Source organism: Asterias amurensis, chromosome 5, assembly GCF_032118995.1.
Source record: "Asterias amurensis chromosome 5, ASM3211899v1".
Taxonomy (NCBI): Eukaryota; Metazoa; Echinodermata; class Asteroidea; order Forcipulatida; family Asteriidae; genus Asterias; species Asterias amurensis.
This window is the reverse complement of record NC_092652.1, coordinates 26,782,626-26,798,721: the sequence shown is the minus strand read 5'-3', so window position 1 is coordinate 26,798,721 and position 16,096 is coordinate 26,782,626. Positions and strand designations below refer to the sequence as shown.

Genomic DNA, 16,096 nt, shown 5'->3' with positions numbered 1-16,096 from the left:
ACCTCATCCCAACCTCACAAATAACCTCACCCTCCCCAAGCATTAATTGTAATCCCTCAATGTATACCCAACTCTGGTTGTCCCATCCTTCGTTCCGTCCCAACCCTTGTTCCGTCTTACTCCTTGTTCCGTCTTATCCTTTGTTCTGTCCAATCCCTTGTTCCGCCCCATCCCTTGTTTTGCCCCATCCCTTGTTTTGCCCCATCCCTTGTTCTGTCCAATCCCTTGTTTCGTCTTATCCTTTGTTCTGTCCAATCCCGTGTTCCGTCTTATCCCTCCTTCCGTCTTATCCCTTGTTCTGTCTTACTCCTTGTTCTGTCTTACTCCTTGTTCTGTCTTATCTTTGTCACGTGGTGTTTCTCCTTCCTTCCCTTCCTCATCCTCAGCTCCTGGAGGTGTTTGAGAACTTTTCTTACACCTCAGAGTTCATCAGTGAAGCCATTGTGGTGTCACAGGACCAGGAAGTTGCCCTCGAGTCTCGTGTATGTACCTCAAGCCCTGTCCATATTGACGGCTACAGCTACGGCTATGGCTAGATTTCCGTATTAAACTATAAGTCATCCTACACGGCACTTGTCACACGAGGCAACTTTTGCAGGCAACTTGGAGCCAACCAATGCGTCCTACGTATTTGGACGGCTGGACCACTTTGGTAGCATGGGAGGCATTTATCAAACAGTGTGTTCCAGTCTCAAAGACAAATATGTGATTAATGAAATGTGAATGGCTTTACTTCTTGGAGATTGCCTTGAACTGTTGCCTGTAAATTGCCTTGTGTGACACAGCCCTTAGAAACTCCTTCAGCAACAGTCCTAGCCGTAGCCGTAGTCGCCAATTCGGATACGGCTTACCCCTGTTGTTCTTCCATTGAATATTGTCCTTCCCTATCACCAACCGTTGTGTAAGCCAGTCCCCATCTTGACAATGCTGTGGTATGTATACATTGATCATAGTTCGTTATTTTTACCACATTGTCTCATTACTCCGTGTTTATGGATGTTGACTTGTTGTTTTTCCCATACACAAAATTAGCACTTTTGTCTTGCTGTCTGTCAAATGACTCGTTTTTAAATTGTGTCAATATTTTGGGGAGGAAAATAAAATGCATGATGCTATGTCTGTGGTTTGTAAGTTCTCTAGCATACACTTGAAGTGAAATAAGTGTGAGGATTCAGTTCAGTATCGAAGAGTGGGGAAACCACTGAGCAGAAAGTCTTGTCTTAGATTTCAAAGTGAAACTAGTGAAGATTGATTTGCTTTATTTTACGTACCATTTCCATCTTTGGTGTTTGTTATGGCACTTGCTTCATTAGAGAGTTTTCATTTCAACGACGGATGGCTCTGCGCCGGTAATTATGACATTTTGCTGCATCTGCACATGCGTCGGCTTTGAGGGCGTTCGTCCCTCAATTTCTGGCTGAAACCTACAATACCGTCGCAGAATCATCCCTCGTTCAAAAACAAAACCTCTCAGGTGTTATCAAAGAGTAATCTGGAGTTACATTTTGTGGTCCAAAACATTTTTCACCAAATCATTCAATATTTTCACAAAATCATTATTTGGTAATAATATCATCCAAATCAAATTTTTGGGCCATGAATATTCAACTTTCACTCAAATCAAATTGATACTTTTACAATTATGGTTTGTTTGTGATAACTTACTGTTGAAATTTTTCATATGACCAGTATGATCTTGCCTGCCAGAAAATTACCTGGAATGTACGGTATAAAGCTTTTTGTTAACAAGGTGATGTGGTCTAATTTGAAACAATGTTGGTTGTTTAATGTTGGTGATAATAATAATGAAGAATCATATAACGTCGTCTCAGTACTGTAAAGTCGTTAATTGCAATTTCATATAAAAAGGTTGTTAAGTGAAAAATCCACATTACTTTGACAAAATTAATCCACACGTAAATGTTTTCGTTCAAAACTGAATGTTTCTTTTTGCCAGCAATTACTTTAGAGACCAATAAATTCCATTTACCAGTAGCTCAAAAATATGCAAAAACCAATTTTGTGAAATCCATACAAACTGCTCTAATGACCGTATAGTCCTGAGCCGACGATATGTAACTTTCAGACGTTGTTGGTGTTTTTGACATGGTTGGTATAAAGGTAAAATGTTGTTTCTTATATATTGTTGTTTTGTTTATTGTAAAACTAACAATTTGTGCACACTGTTTAGAAAAATGCATGCATGCACTCTTGGCGACTGCATGCAAAAGGTCAATTACATCGCGAAATATTGCAATAATAATTTTGCACAATTCATTATTTGTGGGATGATTTGATACCAGGTGTTTCTTCTTTGATGGAAGACTTGTAGAAATGGAGTGGTTTATAAAACTCTGCAGAGGATTGAACAGATTCAAGGTTTATCCGTTGAATTTATGATCATTGAATTATGAACATTGAATTTTTTGACTGAATATGCGTCCCTATCTGTTCAAGATGAGATCTTTGTGATCAGGTCGGTAGATTTTAGTGGGAAGGACGAAGTAGTGCTGCTTAAGTAGAAAATACTGCATACAAAGTGTTCTGCAAAGCTAAAATAGCAGGATACCAGTCAAAAATGGTACATTCCACATAGTGTTTGGGCTGGTTAGTTTATTCAGGTAGGCAAATTTTTCTTATGCTGAGCTACATTTTGTGTAGAGGGAGCTTTTATATGAAATTGTGCCACATCTTCAAGACTGATCTCTTAGATAAGATTTGATTTTGATTTTTATACTATCTCTTTATTTAAAGAATACAAAAAAAAAATATCTGACAATCTGACCATCATTATTTGTTTAATTTCTCACGACATCATGTAAATCCTTCCTCAAGCTTCATGAATTTGTGTCATATCTTCAAGATTGATCTTTAAGATAATATTTGTTCCTTTTTTGATACAATATTTTTAATTTAGATTTCAACCTTTCTTTATTTGAGGATCTGACCATCCGGTACTTGCTTGATTCCTTACAATCTTATCTAAACCCTTCCACAGCTTCCTGTTGGAGATGCAAGGAACTACCAGGATCATCAGAATTCCTTGAACAAGGCTGCCCAAGGATTGAACGTCGCTGCTAGTGAGTTAGTCACAGCTTCTCGTGGTACACCTCAAGAGCTTGCTGGGGCAGCGAATACATTCAGTCATGACTTCAATGACTTGATGCAGTCTGGGATGGGAATGGCTGGAGCAGCACCGGTAGGTTAACACTTCAACTTTAATTTTTGTGTGAATGAGATATCGCCCAACTCACAAGTCTAGTCGGTCGCTTCAAGATGACGGCTGCAGATCAACTGTCACCTTCTCCTTTGGCTAAAACAGGGTTACCCCCTTCACAGTCCATAAGGATGTAGGCATGTGTATCATACACTAGGAGCTTGGCTGGTAGAGCAGAATGCACTACCTTCCCAACTTGTTATAAACTTATAATACTAATAGTGGCTTGTTATACTTCTAGAATTTCATCAACAACAAAAAAAGAAACGTTCAAGTTTGAGGTGGATATCTTGAAGTTTTGACCCACCCCCAGCCTCTAATCAAGAAACAACATGAGTGTACTGTGTTCTTATCGAAGAGTAGATATTAATGGAGTTGCAGACTCCCAAGCTAACTGATCATTTACAAAGCTATGATTTAAATATCTGCATTTTTTGATTTGCTTCTTTCTAAAGACTCCAAAAGTTACATCGAGACCTGTATATACATCATCGGTGAGATATAAAGACATCAAGAAGTCCTTCTGGGGCGTAATGTCGTAGAGATACTAAGCAAACAAAATTAAAATAACACTATTCATAACCAATAACATGGTTGAAGGTTTTTAATGTCATATTTTCTAATCACCAGAATTATTTTCAATGATGGACGAGTCGTGTAAATCACTTGAAGATTTGCAGACAAATTGAAGATTATTGTCCCATAAAACTCTCTTATTTCGAACATTTCTTTGATTTTGGTTATACTCTGATGTATGATAACGTATACTCAGTTTTTTTCGAATCCTGTCACCAATAAATATATTTATATGGTTTGGTTTAAGAGGTTGATCTTAACAAGTAACTTTCTCGTAGATTTAACTTAGAAATGTCAAGGTGTGTTATCGTTAAGGTTAAATAACAAGTACAATGTACACAATAAATAGCCTTCAAGAAAGACTCTGCTAGGACCGAATGGTCAGGCCATTAACCATTTGTTACTACAAATAGTACACAGTAGGAGTGTTGGGTCATACTTGGGACTAAAATTTTGGTATTTACCCTTAAACCATGGAGGTTTACATTTGGTGGGTATAAACAAACTTAAATCTACAAAATAACTTCAGAAGGTTTTGTGAACTAAACTTGGCGTTCTGTTCAGTTGTTTTAGCATTATTCATAGGGAAGTTGAAATAACCATAGCAATCATTAGGGCTTTTACAATAATATTATAACAGTTGGATACCACTTTCAAATTGAAAGATTCTATCAAACTTAGTTAGCATACATGGTTCATATTGGTAGCTTCACATGCAGATGAAAGGGGTAACAAACAAAGCAAGTCTAACACCAAATACAAAACTTTGTATTTGAGATTCAAATTGTAGATATAACATGTGAAGAGTAAGAATGGTGTGGACATGTAGCAATTGTTTGATTGAGTATTACAGGTATTTCTGTATCTGAAACGGAAACCATTGGAAGAACATACCATTGAGTTTGTCTTCGATTACCAGAATTCAGATCAGGTACTTGAGTAGGTCGACCCATTCTTAAGAAACTCTGAACAGCTTACTTTACAGGCCCTAAGAGAGGTTTACGGTAACACCATGTGAAAATCTGTTTTGAGTGTTGGTTCTGATAAGAACAAGAGGCTTGAGTCGTTAACCACTGGTTCTTACAGAATCATCAACACTACTCAAAAAGAGATATTCACATGGCGTTACCGCAAACCTCTCTTAGTTATACTTCCACTATGCAAGGTTTCAAATCCTATTGACAGACCCTGTTGATTTTTTGTAGGTATTATTTATTTTAACTCGGTGGTCCATTTAGTGGAAACCACTGGTCTGAGATGGATCCAAGCTTCTGGATAAAGAACAAAAGAGCACTATACAATGAACGATGACACGAAACAAGTCGTTAAGAACATACACAAATTAAAATAACCTTTGGAAATTAAATTCACCAATTTAAGCTGATGATCACCTTGTTATGAAGTTCTATATGTAACAATCGATACTTTCAAATCCTGTACACCCTTTTAACATGACAAATAATCCCAGTATCCTTTAAACTATAACACAACATGTCCTGTTGATTACAGATGAGTATTCATGTTAATTAATAACTGTTTTGTAGATTGGCAACTTCAACTATTGAACCCCCACTCTTTTCCTCTAACTTGTTTGTATCTGAACCCCCATACCTTTTGAACAATAGACCCCGTGCTTAAACCACCAGCGCTGAGATCCAACAATGGAAATGGCAAGCACGTACGCATCACACATCACTCTCAGCCAATGACAGGTCTTCGTTTGACCTAAGTGAAAGCGCAGTTTGAGCTCTATAGCAGTTTGGCAGATTTTAAGTCAGACTTGATAAACAAGATTTCAGCATATGTGGAAAAAGTCTACTTATTTTTCACAAAAATATGAACAGCTATTCTTACTGACTGAGATTATTAAGATTTATAAAGTTGCAATTATGGTTCATGATGAATTTGAAACTTCAAATCTCCAAAGCTGCTGGCGCTAAGATTCAACAATGTATTCATATTGGTTGACAAACTCCATTGTGGGCTAAAAATATCATTCACTCTTGCTATAATCTTTGATTTGAATTGATTTCCTAGAGCAAGGAGGCGCAGTCCGAGATGGTTGGAAGTCTGAAGACCATCTCAGTCACTTCCAGTAAGCTTCTTCTAGTCGTCAAGGCAATGTCAGCTGATCCTAACGCTCCCAATGCTAAGAATCTCCTTGCTGCCGCAGCCAGGTAGGAAAATATACTTTGTGGCCCTATATTCATATGTAAACCCTGTACCCATTATTAGGATAAGATACCTTGTGTCATACCCAGAGGTAAACCCTGTACCCAGTAGTGGGAAAATACACCTTAGGTCCCTGTACCAAGATTGTAACCCTGTGCCAAGTAGAAGGATAAGATACCTTGTGTCCTTAAACCTACATGTAGATGTACCTTGTGTCCCTAAACCCAGAGGTAAACCCTTAACAAATTATTGTTTCAAGGAAACTGAGAAAGCTCAATGATAAAATATAATGCAGGAAGTCAGTAATACACAAGAATACAGTTGCATGAGTTGGAACATCCTCAATTCCCTTTTAAAGTTAAAACTAAAAATGCTTTGATTCCATGTTTATTTCTGCAGAGGTGTGACAGAGAGCATTAATAACCTGATAGACACCTTCATGCAGGCAGCACCAGGGCAGAAGGAATGTGATAATGCCCTCCGTAACATCCAGACCATGAAGAATATCTTAGACAATATCAATGAGCCCATTAATGACTGGACTTACTTTGACTGTCTTCAAGGTGTCATGGAGAAATCTAAGGTGAGGGCAGTAGTGGAGTTTATTAACCAGTGGGCATTATTCAAATTTCTTGACCAGAGCTTTTTTATTGAGAGAGTTGCGACATAGAGGGACCAGCTTTCTTTGGTCCAAATGCAGCATACCCAATGGACAGACTAGTCTGGCAACCTGTATTCACCAATGCATTTTTGGGGACACAAAACGGCTTGTAATCACAAATTGTTATAATTCTCTCAATACATGTCTATTTTGCTGACTAGAAAAAACCCTTTCATAGTAGTCTCCTTGATACTGCAGTTTGATGCTAAAGACTTCAATCCAGAAGAAGAGAGAAAAAAGGTTGATCACTTGAATTTGATACGGCCTCCGTTCTGAGCAGAGTCTTTCTAGAAGGCTAAAAAATATCCTCTGTAGCTTTCAAAAGTTCACTTATTCAGAAGACACAACCTAAAGACAAATAAATTCAGACGTCCTTGATGTCCAAATTGCTCCTCCCAATCCATTCCATCGTGAAATCTCCCTTAATCTAATCTGACCTTTGCCCTTTGACCTGCAGGATCTTGGGGAGAGCATGGGTGGGATTACTCAGAATGCTAAGAATGGTCAGCTGGAGGAGTTTGGTAAGAGCGTTGAGGCTGCAGGAGCAGCCGTTTGTGGTCTGACGGAAGCAGCTGCACAGGTTAGTCTTGTTCCTTGTTTGGAGTAGCAACAAATGAATGACATTGCTGGGAGGGCTCTGACTGTTTATCTGTTCATTTTTTTAGCTTTTGTTACCACTTTTGTTAAAAGCATTTCCTTTTACACTTGAAGTTCTACCTCCTATTTTACAGAAAATAGCTAGTCATAGATTCCCCTAGCCCAATATAGGACTTTTTCTCTGAAAGTGAAAGACTGCCAGGGCTAAGATTCCCCATGGTAATAACTTTGCATTGATGTTCCTCTCACAATACTCTCCCCCAACAGTCTGCCTACCTGGTAGGTATCGCTGATCCATCCAGCGTAGCCGGACGTCCAGGCCTCGTTGACCAGTCTCAGTTTGCCCGAGCCCATCAGGCGATCCAAGCAGCCTGTAATAGCCTTCTTAATCCAGAGAGTAGCCAGCAACAGGTAAGTGTCTTAAGATTCTTCTCTCATCTCACTTACTAATAAGATGAAGTTGTGTGTCACATTGTTGTATCACCTTGCTCTCTCAAATCTCATCAGTCAACTCTTCCAGATAATTTGAATTTTGATAATGATAATAATAACTATATTTAATAACTACATATTTTCAACATGAATCTTATTTAATAATAATAGTGGCCTCTTATCTAGTGCGCATATCCGTCACTCAGTGACGCTCCTGGCGCTGTAACATACCAGCCGGACCTCTTTGACTGGTCCTGGGGAGTTTTAAGTAGCATTAATCCAGTGAACCATTGTGAAGAGAGATTGCTGCTGTATTATGTAGAAAAGACAGCTTGAAGTAGAATTTGGTTATTAGCTTACACTTAGCACTGTATACTTAGTGATTTTTAAATCCCATGGGGGGAAAAAAACACAGGCAGCTTGGATTGGAATTGAACACTCATTCAAGAGCAGATGTCTTACCACTTGGCGACTGATCAATGCCCGGTGATGAGGGCCTAGTTTGAATCTTATAATGAGCAGTGACTACTGCAAACAAATAGAAGAAAGAGGCAATAGGCCTCTACATCCAACCAAACACACCTTATAAACTACTGCAACATACTAATCAAAACAAAACACAGAAGTCAAAACCACACTCTCCAAGGCCCAATTTCATAGAGCTGCTAAGCACATAAATTTGCTTAGCATGAAATTTCTTCCTTGATAAAAACAAGATTACCAACCAAAATTCCACATGATTTTCAGAAAAAACAAACAACAGCTGAATACCAGTAACAAGCAATATGTAACAAATGGAAATTTGGTTGGTAATCCTATTTTTATCAAGGAAGAAATTACATGCTAAGCAAATTTTTGTGCTTAGCAGCTCTTCGAAATTGGACCCTGTCCTTGCTCTTTGAGAAAAAGAAAAAAACATTTTTGTTAGACCGCCAGCATTTGGGCTATAAATAAAGCTCTGGTAGAGCTCTGACATGAAACGTAGCTAACACTTAGGGTTTCTGGTAGGATTCGGCGGAAACTGGAAAAGTCTTTGAGAGATTTGACTGAGCGATGCATGAGGTACTCTTTTGTTTGTTTGTTTGGTTTGTGTATTTGTTTGTTTGCTTTTGCACAATTAATAAACTAAACAATGTGTTTACCTTTATAATCACTACAGTGTTTCTTTGGAAGCAAAGTAATAAATAAATAAACCAAAAATGCTACACGTTATGATGATTATGCAGTAATGTAACATTAACTTTTTAATATATCCCTCTGAAGAAGAAAAGAAACTCTAGTAAAGTCAACTTATTGGTGAGATTCACTGGATACTGAATGTAACACATCATATATACTTCTTATATACCAGATTGGTTTAATATGTCTGCCCAAATCTTAAGTTGTCAAATCCCTTCGTCTTTATTTGTGTATTTTTTCATGTTCTGTAATTTTGAAAACCTCCTTTACTGTCGCTCTCCGTCTGTTGCTTTCCTCTCCTATGCATTAGGTGAAGGTTATAAACAGTCATCCAATAAATGAATGAATTTTTTAAGTCCGAAAGTGACTGACTACCCTTATTCTTACTTTCCAAGGGAATGTTTTCATTTGAATTTTGTTAGGAACTTGGGCACTTAATTAAAAGAAAAACTCTCCTTAATGGCATATCTGGTGGTCGGGTTGGCAAAGTGATATCCTTCCTCCCCTTTCAACTCTAGTACCCGGTTCAAATCATGTCGGGGACAGTACTTGGCTTGGGTTTTAATAATTATAAAATAATAATAATAATAACACCAAAACTTATTTAGCACCTTCATCATGTAGACATTCTCTAGGGCGCTGAACATGACAATATGGACAAATTAAAAATAAGAAAATACGGAATTATAAAACGGGAGTAAAAATTCTTTAAAAACATTTAACCAGTGTTTTCAGTCCCTACCTGACTGCGTGGGTTTTCCCTAGATTAGTTCTTTGGGGTTTTCCTCGAACATCTCAAAGTGAAACTTCATTCCTTGTCTCCTCTCCATTGGGTTCTTGGCTAAGTTCGCTTTTCAGAAATGAATCAATTTTTCTCTCTCAGAAAATAATTGAAATCAAACCCTAACACTTCCCAACCCCTCATCCTCCACTCCATCCATCTCAGACGGCCATGTTTCATGATTAATCCACTAACACAAGCGTTTTTTGTGCATTTTGTCGTTAGACCATGGGAGTGTTGATGTCATCATTTTCAGCGGTCATTCCGCTGATCAGCACACTCATCCCCCAAACCTCACTCCATTCGTCCGCCCGTTTATCACCCCGTATGTCCGATCATCTGATCAATTTGCTGGTTAGAAACAAAACAACACTTCTATTTATAAATTTATACTTGGCTCCCTCCATCTCCCTATAGCATGGCATTTATATCACCCAGGTCTTGAACTTTTTAGTGATGATATTATCAGTCTTGCTCTTGGCTTTTGCATATGTGACCACTGTCCATATTGTTCGTAAGTGCACAAATTTTATATCTTGATTTTGAAGTAACATTTCGCACAAGAATTACATCATGCTAAAAATGTCTGCACCACAGGGTTTTGTATATATCATGGATAGATATATCATAGGCCCAATTAAATCAAAGCTCTTCACCATTAAGCAAATTTGTATGCCTTTATAGCAGATTTTTTTTTATTATAAGCAAAAGCATATTTCAAAACTGATCAAGAAGATTTGCATTGTTGTGTCCTTTATCTGCTTGCAAGAGTCACTGGAAAGTTGGTGTGGCTTTTGCTCAGCTTTTGATAAGCAGTTGTTATGAAATTGAAAATCTGCTATCAGAAATGATGTAAGCAAAAAACGCCAGGGCCCAATTTCATAAAACTGTTTAGCAGAAAGTACTGCTTGACACCAGCCCATCAATGCGAACTTAACGTAACTTTGGCTTGAAGATTGTTTCTGCTTTTATTTATGAAATTGGGCCCTGCTTACAAGCTTTCAGAAATGGGGTCCAGATTAGACATTTATACAGTTTAAAGAACACAGTTTCAAGAACACAGTTTCAAGAACACATGTCGTGAAAGGGCTTTTTTAGTCCAGAGATAACAATGGTTTTACTAAAAAAAGTAGGTGGCCTTCCAGTTTCACAATAAAACTGGTCCCTAACATTATGAAGTTCAAGACCTAAGCAAGCCAGTATACACTCTTGGTAGATAAAATTACCTGCAGCCTTGCAAGAACCAAGAACTTAAAAAAGAAGTAAAATGTCATAACTTTATACATTTTTTAAAAGCATGATTTTCAAAATTACCAAAAGTGTATAGGGCTTCCTTGCAGATGCTTCCATCTTTCCCAATCACTAAAACCCATTCTATTTATCATCCTGTTAGCAAGGCAGGCATAACAATCTCTTTTTCATTTTCTCCTATAACTTGATTTGTAATCTTCTGGTTTTTTTTTACATTAGTCTTTCTTTTTTCCTTCAAGATGAGCTGTTAAATGTCACATCGTGTTTAATTTCTTTTTGTTGATAATTATTTATGTTTAATTTGTATTGATATCTATTGTGACAGGTTTGTGAATGCATGTTTTATGATGGTCTTATTTTATCTAATTTTTTGTTTTGCCTGCATTTATTTATTTTTAATTTGTACTTCTCTAACCTGAAATTTAAACAGGGAACAGAGTCTAAATGTGATCAGAACTTAAGTTGTTTTATTGTTCAGTCTGAATGTTCAGTGCCATGACAGATTGGACGACACATTCACTTTGTGTTAAGTTCTTTTTAGCACAAAAAACATTTTTGCTATAGTTCCTTGGTTTTAATGTAAAAAACACCCAGACACGAGAGTGATTTCACATATTAAACCTATGCACAAATTTGTTGAGAAAAAGATGTGTCAATCAATTCAAATGAACTATTACAGTTGTCTGTACTTCATAATAAAAAAATGATTTAAGACACCCCAAATGATTTACAAACATTTTGCTAAATTCATTGTTTTATTAACTTATGTGGTTATGACTAACATAGCAGTAGAATCTTATTCTTCCAATTTTGTTTTGCGCAGCAAAAAAACAGTTCAGTTTTCTTGCCTTATTATTTTGAAGAAAATATAAATTTATATACTTAATGTTAAACTACCACAGCTCATTAAAATCAAACTGCATATTTTGTTGGGCTGACGACTGCACTAGTAAACTTTCAAAATATCTAATGAAGTGCGGCCCACACAAGGCTAAAAGCCACTCTTGGTAACGGACTACAGGAAGAAAACATTTAAGATGAAAATAACTAATTATGATTTGCATTGGATCAGGCATACCACCATAATCAGAGTCCAACAGTTTGGGTGTTGAGTTACTGAATGGTACTAGACTGAGGACTGATGTAAACTGATTATGATTTGCATTGGATCAGAATCAGAGTCCAACAGTTTGGGTGTTTAGTTATCATAGACCTTATTGCAAATACCAATGCATAAGCGCAGACTTTTGAATGAGGTGCATAGTGGGATAGATATGGATCAAATTTGGACACCAGCTAGACCACAATGCACCTAATTCCAAGCTTTACGCGCGCGCCCGAGTATTTGCGAAAATGCCTATGGTGTTGAACTTTGATAGAGTGAGGAAGGATCCCAGTAAATCACTTATAAAGTTAGTCCTTTGTTTTCTGGTAAAAGTTGAGGTCGACTTGCACACTTCAAACTCTCGTAATTTGTTTAGTCATTCTCATGAAACAAATCTAAAGCCAAACTTGCTCTCCCACACTGGTCTGCAACATGAACAGTAACAAGTATTGCTGCAGTAATAATGCAAAGTAATAAATCCATACTTCTGGGTGCTTATTAAAATTAATTTCATTACATGTTCTTTCCCGCCCTTTCAACCCGCATGGCTTATGAGAAAGATGTTGATTATTATTCCAGCACTTGTCATAGAGTTGCAATTCTGATAAACTTCAGAAATTACAAAAGAGAAAAACAAAACTGCATGCAAAATTGTCTCGTCTCAGAAATCGATCATTATTACAAACTTTCCCTTGTATTCAAGTTATTCAGTTTTGGTGGACATCGCATGCAAACGTTCGGTTTGTGGGAACACCATGCCTATATTGTGTAGTGTTGGTACTGAAAAGAACCGGTGGTTAACGACTCAACGTTTCGATCTGTATGCAATGACCGTCTCCAGGAGAAAGGTGATCCTGAAGACAATCCTGAAGATAATCAGATCATACTGATCAAAACACTGAGTCGTTAACAAACTGGTTCTTTTCAGAACCAACATTACTCAAAAGAGATTTCACATGGTGTTACGGCAAACCTCTTTTAGCTATATTTCCATCATGCAAACTTTCAAACCTTACTTACATGTATGTGAAATTTGTAACCTAAAAACTGTGGTGTTTTTGGTTCTTTTTAACAGGTTTTGGCCGCAGCTACCGAGGTAGCCAAACACACCTCAGCTCTATGCAATATCTGCCGTGTAGCGTCGTCTAAGACTAGTAACCCTGTGGCTAAGAAACACTTTGTGCAATCTGCCAAAGATGTTGCCAACAGTACTGCAAATCTCGTCAAGAGTATTAAGGTATGCTTGCTGATCTACATGTATCAGCCAGATAGTCATTTGTATTTGTGTGATATTTGTATCATGATAAAGAGTAGGTATACTTAGTTAATTTTTACCCAACACCAGGCATGTGACTTCTCTGGATTCTTCCCACTTTGGGATTTTCGCAAAATCTCCTAGAGCATTCAAGTTTTCCTGAAGGAAGTAAAGCAGTCACCAATATATTACTTTCAACAATTGTGGTAGAAATTTGATCAGGAAAATTTACAGCAACTCTGGACACCCTGTTTTCTATTCAGTATTTTCTGCTTAACAGGTTTATGAAATTGGGCCCAGATGTTAAAAATTTAACGATACTACATCCTGACATACCATGTTTGTTTTATTTCAGGCGCTCGATGGTAACTTCAGTGATGAGAATAGAAAGAAGTGTGCCGCCAGTACCAAGCCACTCCTGGAGGCTGTGGAGAATCTGGTCTCATTTGCCTCTTCACCAGAGTTTTCCAGCGTCCCAGCTAAGATTACACCTCAGGTTTGTAAGACTCAGAAATGTGTATTGAGACAGTTGCGACTACTTATGATTAGAAGCTGTTTTGGGTTTTAAAAAAAAACCACAGGGTGCCTGAAAATGTGGTCCAGTAGTCACGAGAGCAAAAAGCGGTCCCTCTAAGTGAAGAGGCGAATATGACAGGCATATTACAAACCAAGATTTGTTCTTGGATGAAGGTAGTGTCCACTTTAATTTACTCTTAACAGATTAACTCACGCTGTTGACAATTAGTGACAAGATGTCTTTGGTCTTTGGGGTGTGGTTCAAGTCCCTTGCAGGACAGAATCCATCGTATGGATCAAGTTTTGGGGTTAACTAAGATCAGCGGTTCATCAACAAAAGCTTTTTACAGATTTCTTCAGTCAAGCAGGCACTTTGTTTTAAAGGATTCTGTGGTTTCACTACCCAAACTTAACATCTACATGTGTGATTGTTTGACTAGGAGAGGTTTACGGTAACACCATATGAATATCTCTTTTTGAGTGTTGTTGGTTCTAAAAAGAACCAGTTGTTAACGACTCAACGTTTCGATCAGTATGCTCTGATCGTCTTCAGGAGAATGATCATCTTCAGTGTAGAACCAACACTACTCAAAAAGAGATATCCACATGGTATTACCGCAATTTTAGTAATACTTCCACTATGCAAAGTTTCAAATCCTACTTGATTGTTTGGTTGTTTTAGGCTCGCCAGGCTATGGAACCCATTATCTCGGCAGGTAAAATGATGATCACCAGCTCATGTGCTCTTATCCAGACCGCTAAACCATTAGCTCTGAATCCTAAAGATCCACCAACATGGCAACAACTTGCAAACCACTCCAAGGATGTATCGGACTCTATCAAGAAACTTGTATCTTCCATCAGGTTGGTGTTGGTTTATATTCCTTACTCAGACCCTCACCCAGACCCTAACCCTAAGCAAACTAGATCGTTCACGCTAAACCCTAACGACCCAAGTCAATCATCATCATCTGTGATGGAGACATTTGTCGTCGTAACTAATAAAGAGCTACTAAAATTGCACTTTCTTTTACTTCAACAAAACCCGTACCTGAATTCATCTGAACTCCTTAAAGAGTATTATTTGATGGTAAAGTTTTCTTTCACAAGTGCCGTATTTGTCTTGACTTGGATTCATACCCATCTTTTGATGTTCAAGACTATATGCTCAAGTCCTTCCTGCCTCATTTTACACCACCGTTTTCCTCAACCATTTATGTCTTTTTTATATCATTAGGGACCATGCTCCTGGTCAGTTGGAATGTGACAATGCCATCCAACAAGTCAACCAGTCCATGCGTGACTTAGACCAAGCCTCATTGGCTGCTATGAGTCAGAGTCTTCCACCACATGAGGGCACCACACTCAAGGCAAGTCAGAAACTCTAACAATCTGGGACATGATATTTTTTCACTCGGGAAAGTACCGAGTATTCAGTGCTTCAGTGTAAGGGTAAACAGAAAAGACAAAAAAATTATATTCTTTATCCCCGATGCAAATTTAACATCTATTGTATCATTGCGGTACATAGGATTCGAACTGCCTCTAGCTACCGGGCAATCTCGGTAGTCTAGACTGCTCTAGAATTGCGAGGGTCGTGGGTTCGAGTCCCACCCGAGTAATATGCCTGTGGTATTTTTTCACAGGACTCGGGAAAGTTCTGAGTATACAGTGCTTAACACACATCGGTGTATGGGTAAAAACAATTTTTTTTTTTTTTATTCTTTATCTCAGATGCAAATTTAACATCTGTTAATCTGGGCCATGTTCACACATGGACCATTTGTCATCTAAATGTCTGGACCCAACATGTGTTGTTGAGCATGAGTGTCAGTTATTACCGGCCACCAGTCGACCGATAGTAGTTGTGCCAACTTGGACCTATGAATGTTATACCCTAATTCACTATGCAAGAATCCACCACATTCCAATATTTTTGAGAACCCATTGATTTTATTATATAAACAAAAACTGTTCACATTCTGTTAAGTCTATGAACAGTCTATGAACAATTTTTGACAATCTATGAACAACTAAGAGGTGTTAAAGGTAACACCAAAAGAATATCTCTTTGATTAGTGATGGTTCTTAAAAGAACTGGTGGTTAACAACTCAATGTTTCGATCAGTATGCTCTGATCGTCTTCTGGGGAAACGTTGAGTCATTAACCAGCACTACGCGCCGTAGCACCTTGTAAACCCTTATAAGGTGCTACATAATTGGGTCTCAGAATTCATCTCTGCAATAACCTATCTTTCTGAAAGTTTGTATATACTCAGTGCCTTGAGTACCTTGTTTGGTAGATACATGCGCTGTATAAGACTTTGATATTATTATTATTACTCAAAGAGATA

At 37.8% G+C, this 16,096-nt stretch overlaps 1 protein-coding gene across 10 annotated transcripts in view; it reads left to right on the top strand.

Annotated features, from left to right (window-relative positions):
• The window catches only part of LOC139937009 (talin-1-like), a 94,436-nt gene that overhangs the window by 49,455 nt on the left and 28,885 nt on the right, over window positions 1–16,096 (top strand). For 4 of the 10 annotated variants that reach the window (XM_071931937.1, XM_071931936.1, XM_071931935.1 and 1 more), the window contains exons 31-41: window positions 387–482; window positions 2,999–3,199; window positions 5,831–5,970; window positions 6,365–6,548; window positions 7,084–7,206; window positions 7,491–7,634; window positions 9,841–9,969; window positions 13,047–13,208; window positions 13,582–13,722; window positions 14,425–14,606; window positions 14,980–15,112. In XM_071931937.1, the coding sequence (XP_071788038.1) occupies window positions 387–482; window positions 2,999–3,199; window positions 5,831–5,970; window positions 6,365–6,548; window positions 7,084–7,206; window positions 7,491–7,634; window positions 9,841–9,969; window positions 13,047–13,208; window positions 13,582–13,722; window positions 14,425–14,606; window positions 14,980–15,112 (1,635 nt within the window). The remainder of the gene's footprint in view (window positions 1–386; window positions 483–2,998; window positions 3,200–5,830; window positions 5,971–6,364; window positions 6,549–7,083; window positions 7,207–7,490; window positions 7,635–9,840; window positions 9,970–13,046; window positions 13,209–13,581; window positions 13,723–14,424; window positions 14,607–14,979; window positions 15,113–16,096) is intronic. The other 6 variants (XM_071931939.1, XM_071931938.1, XM_071931942.1 and 3 more) reach the window with 3 other exon arrangements.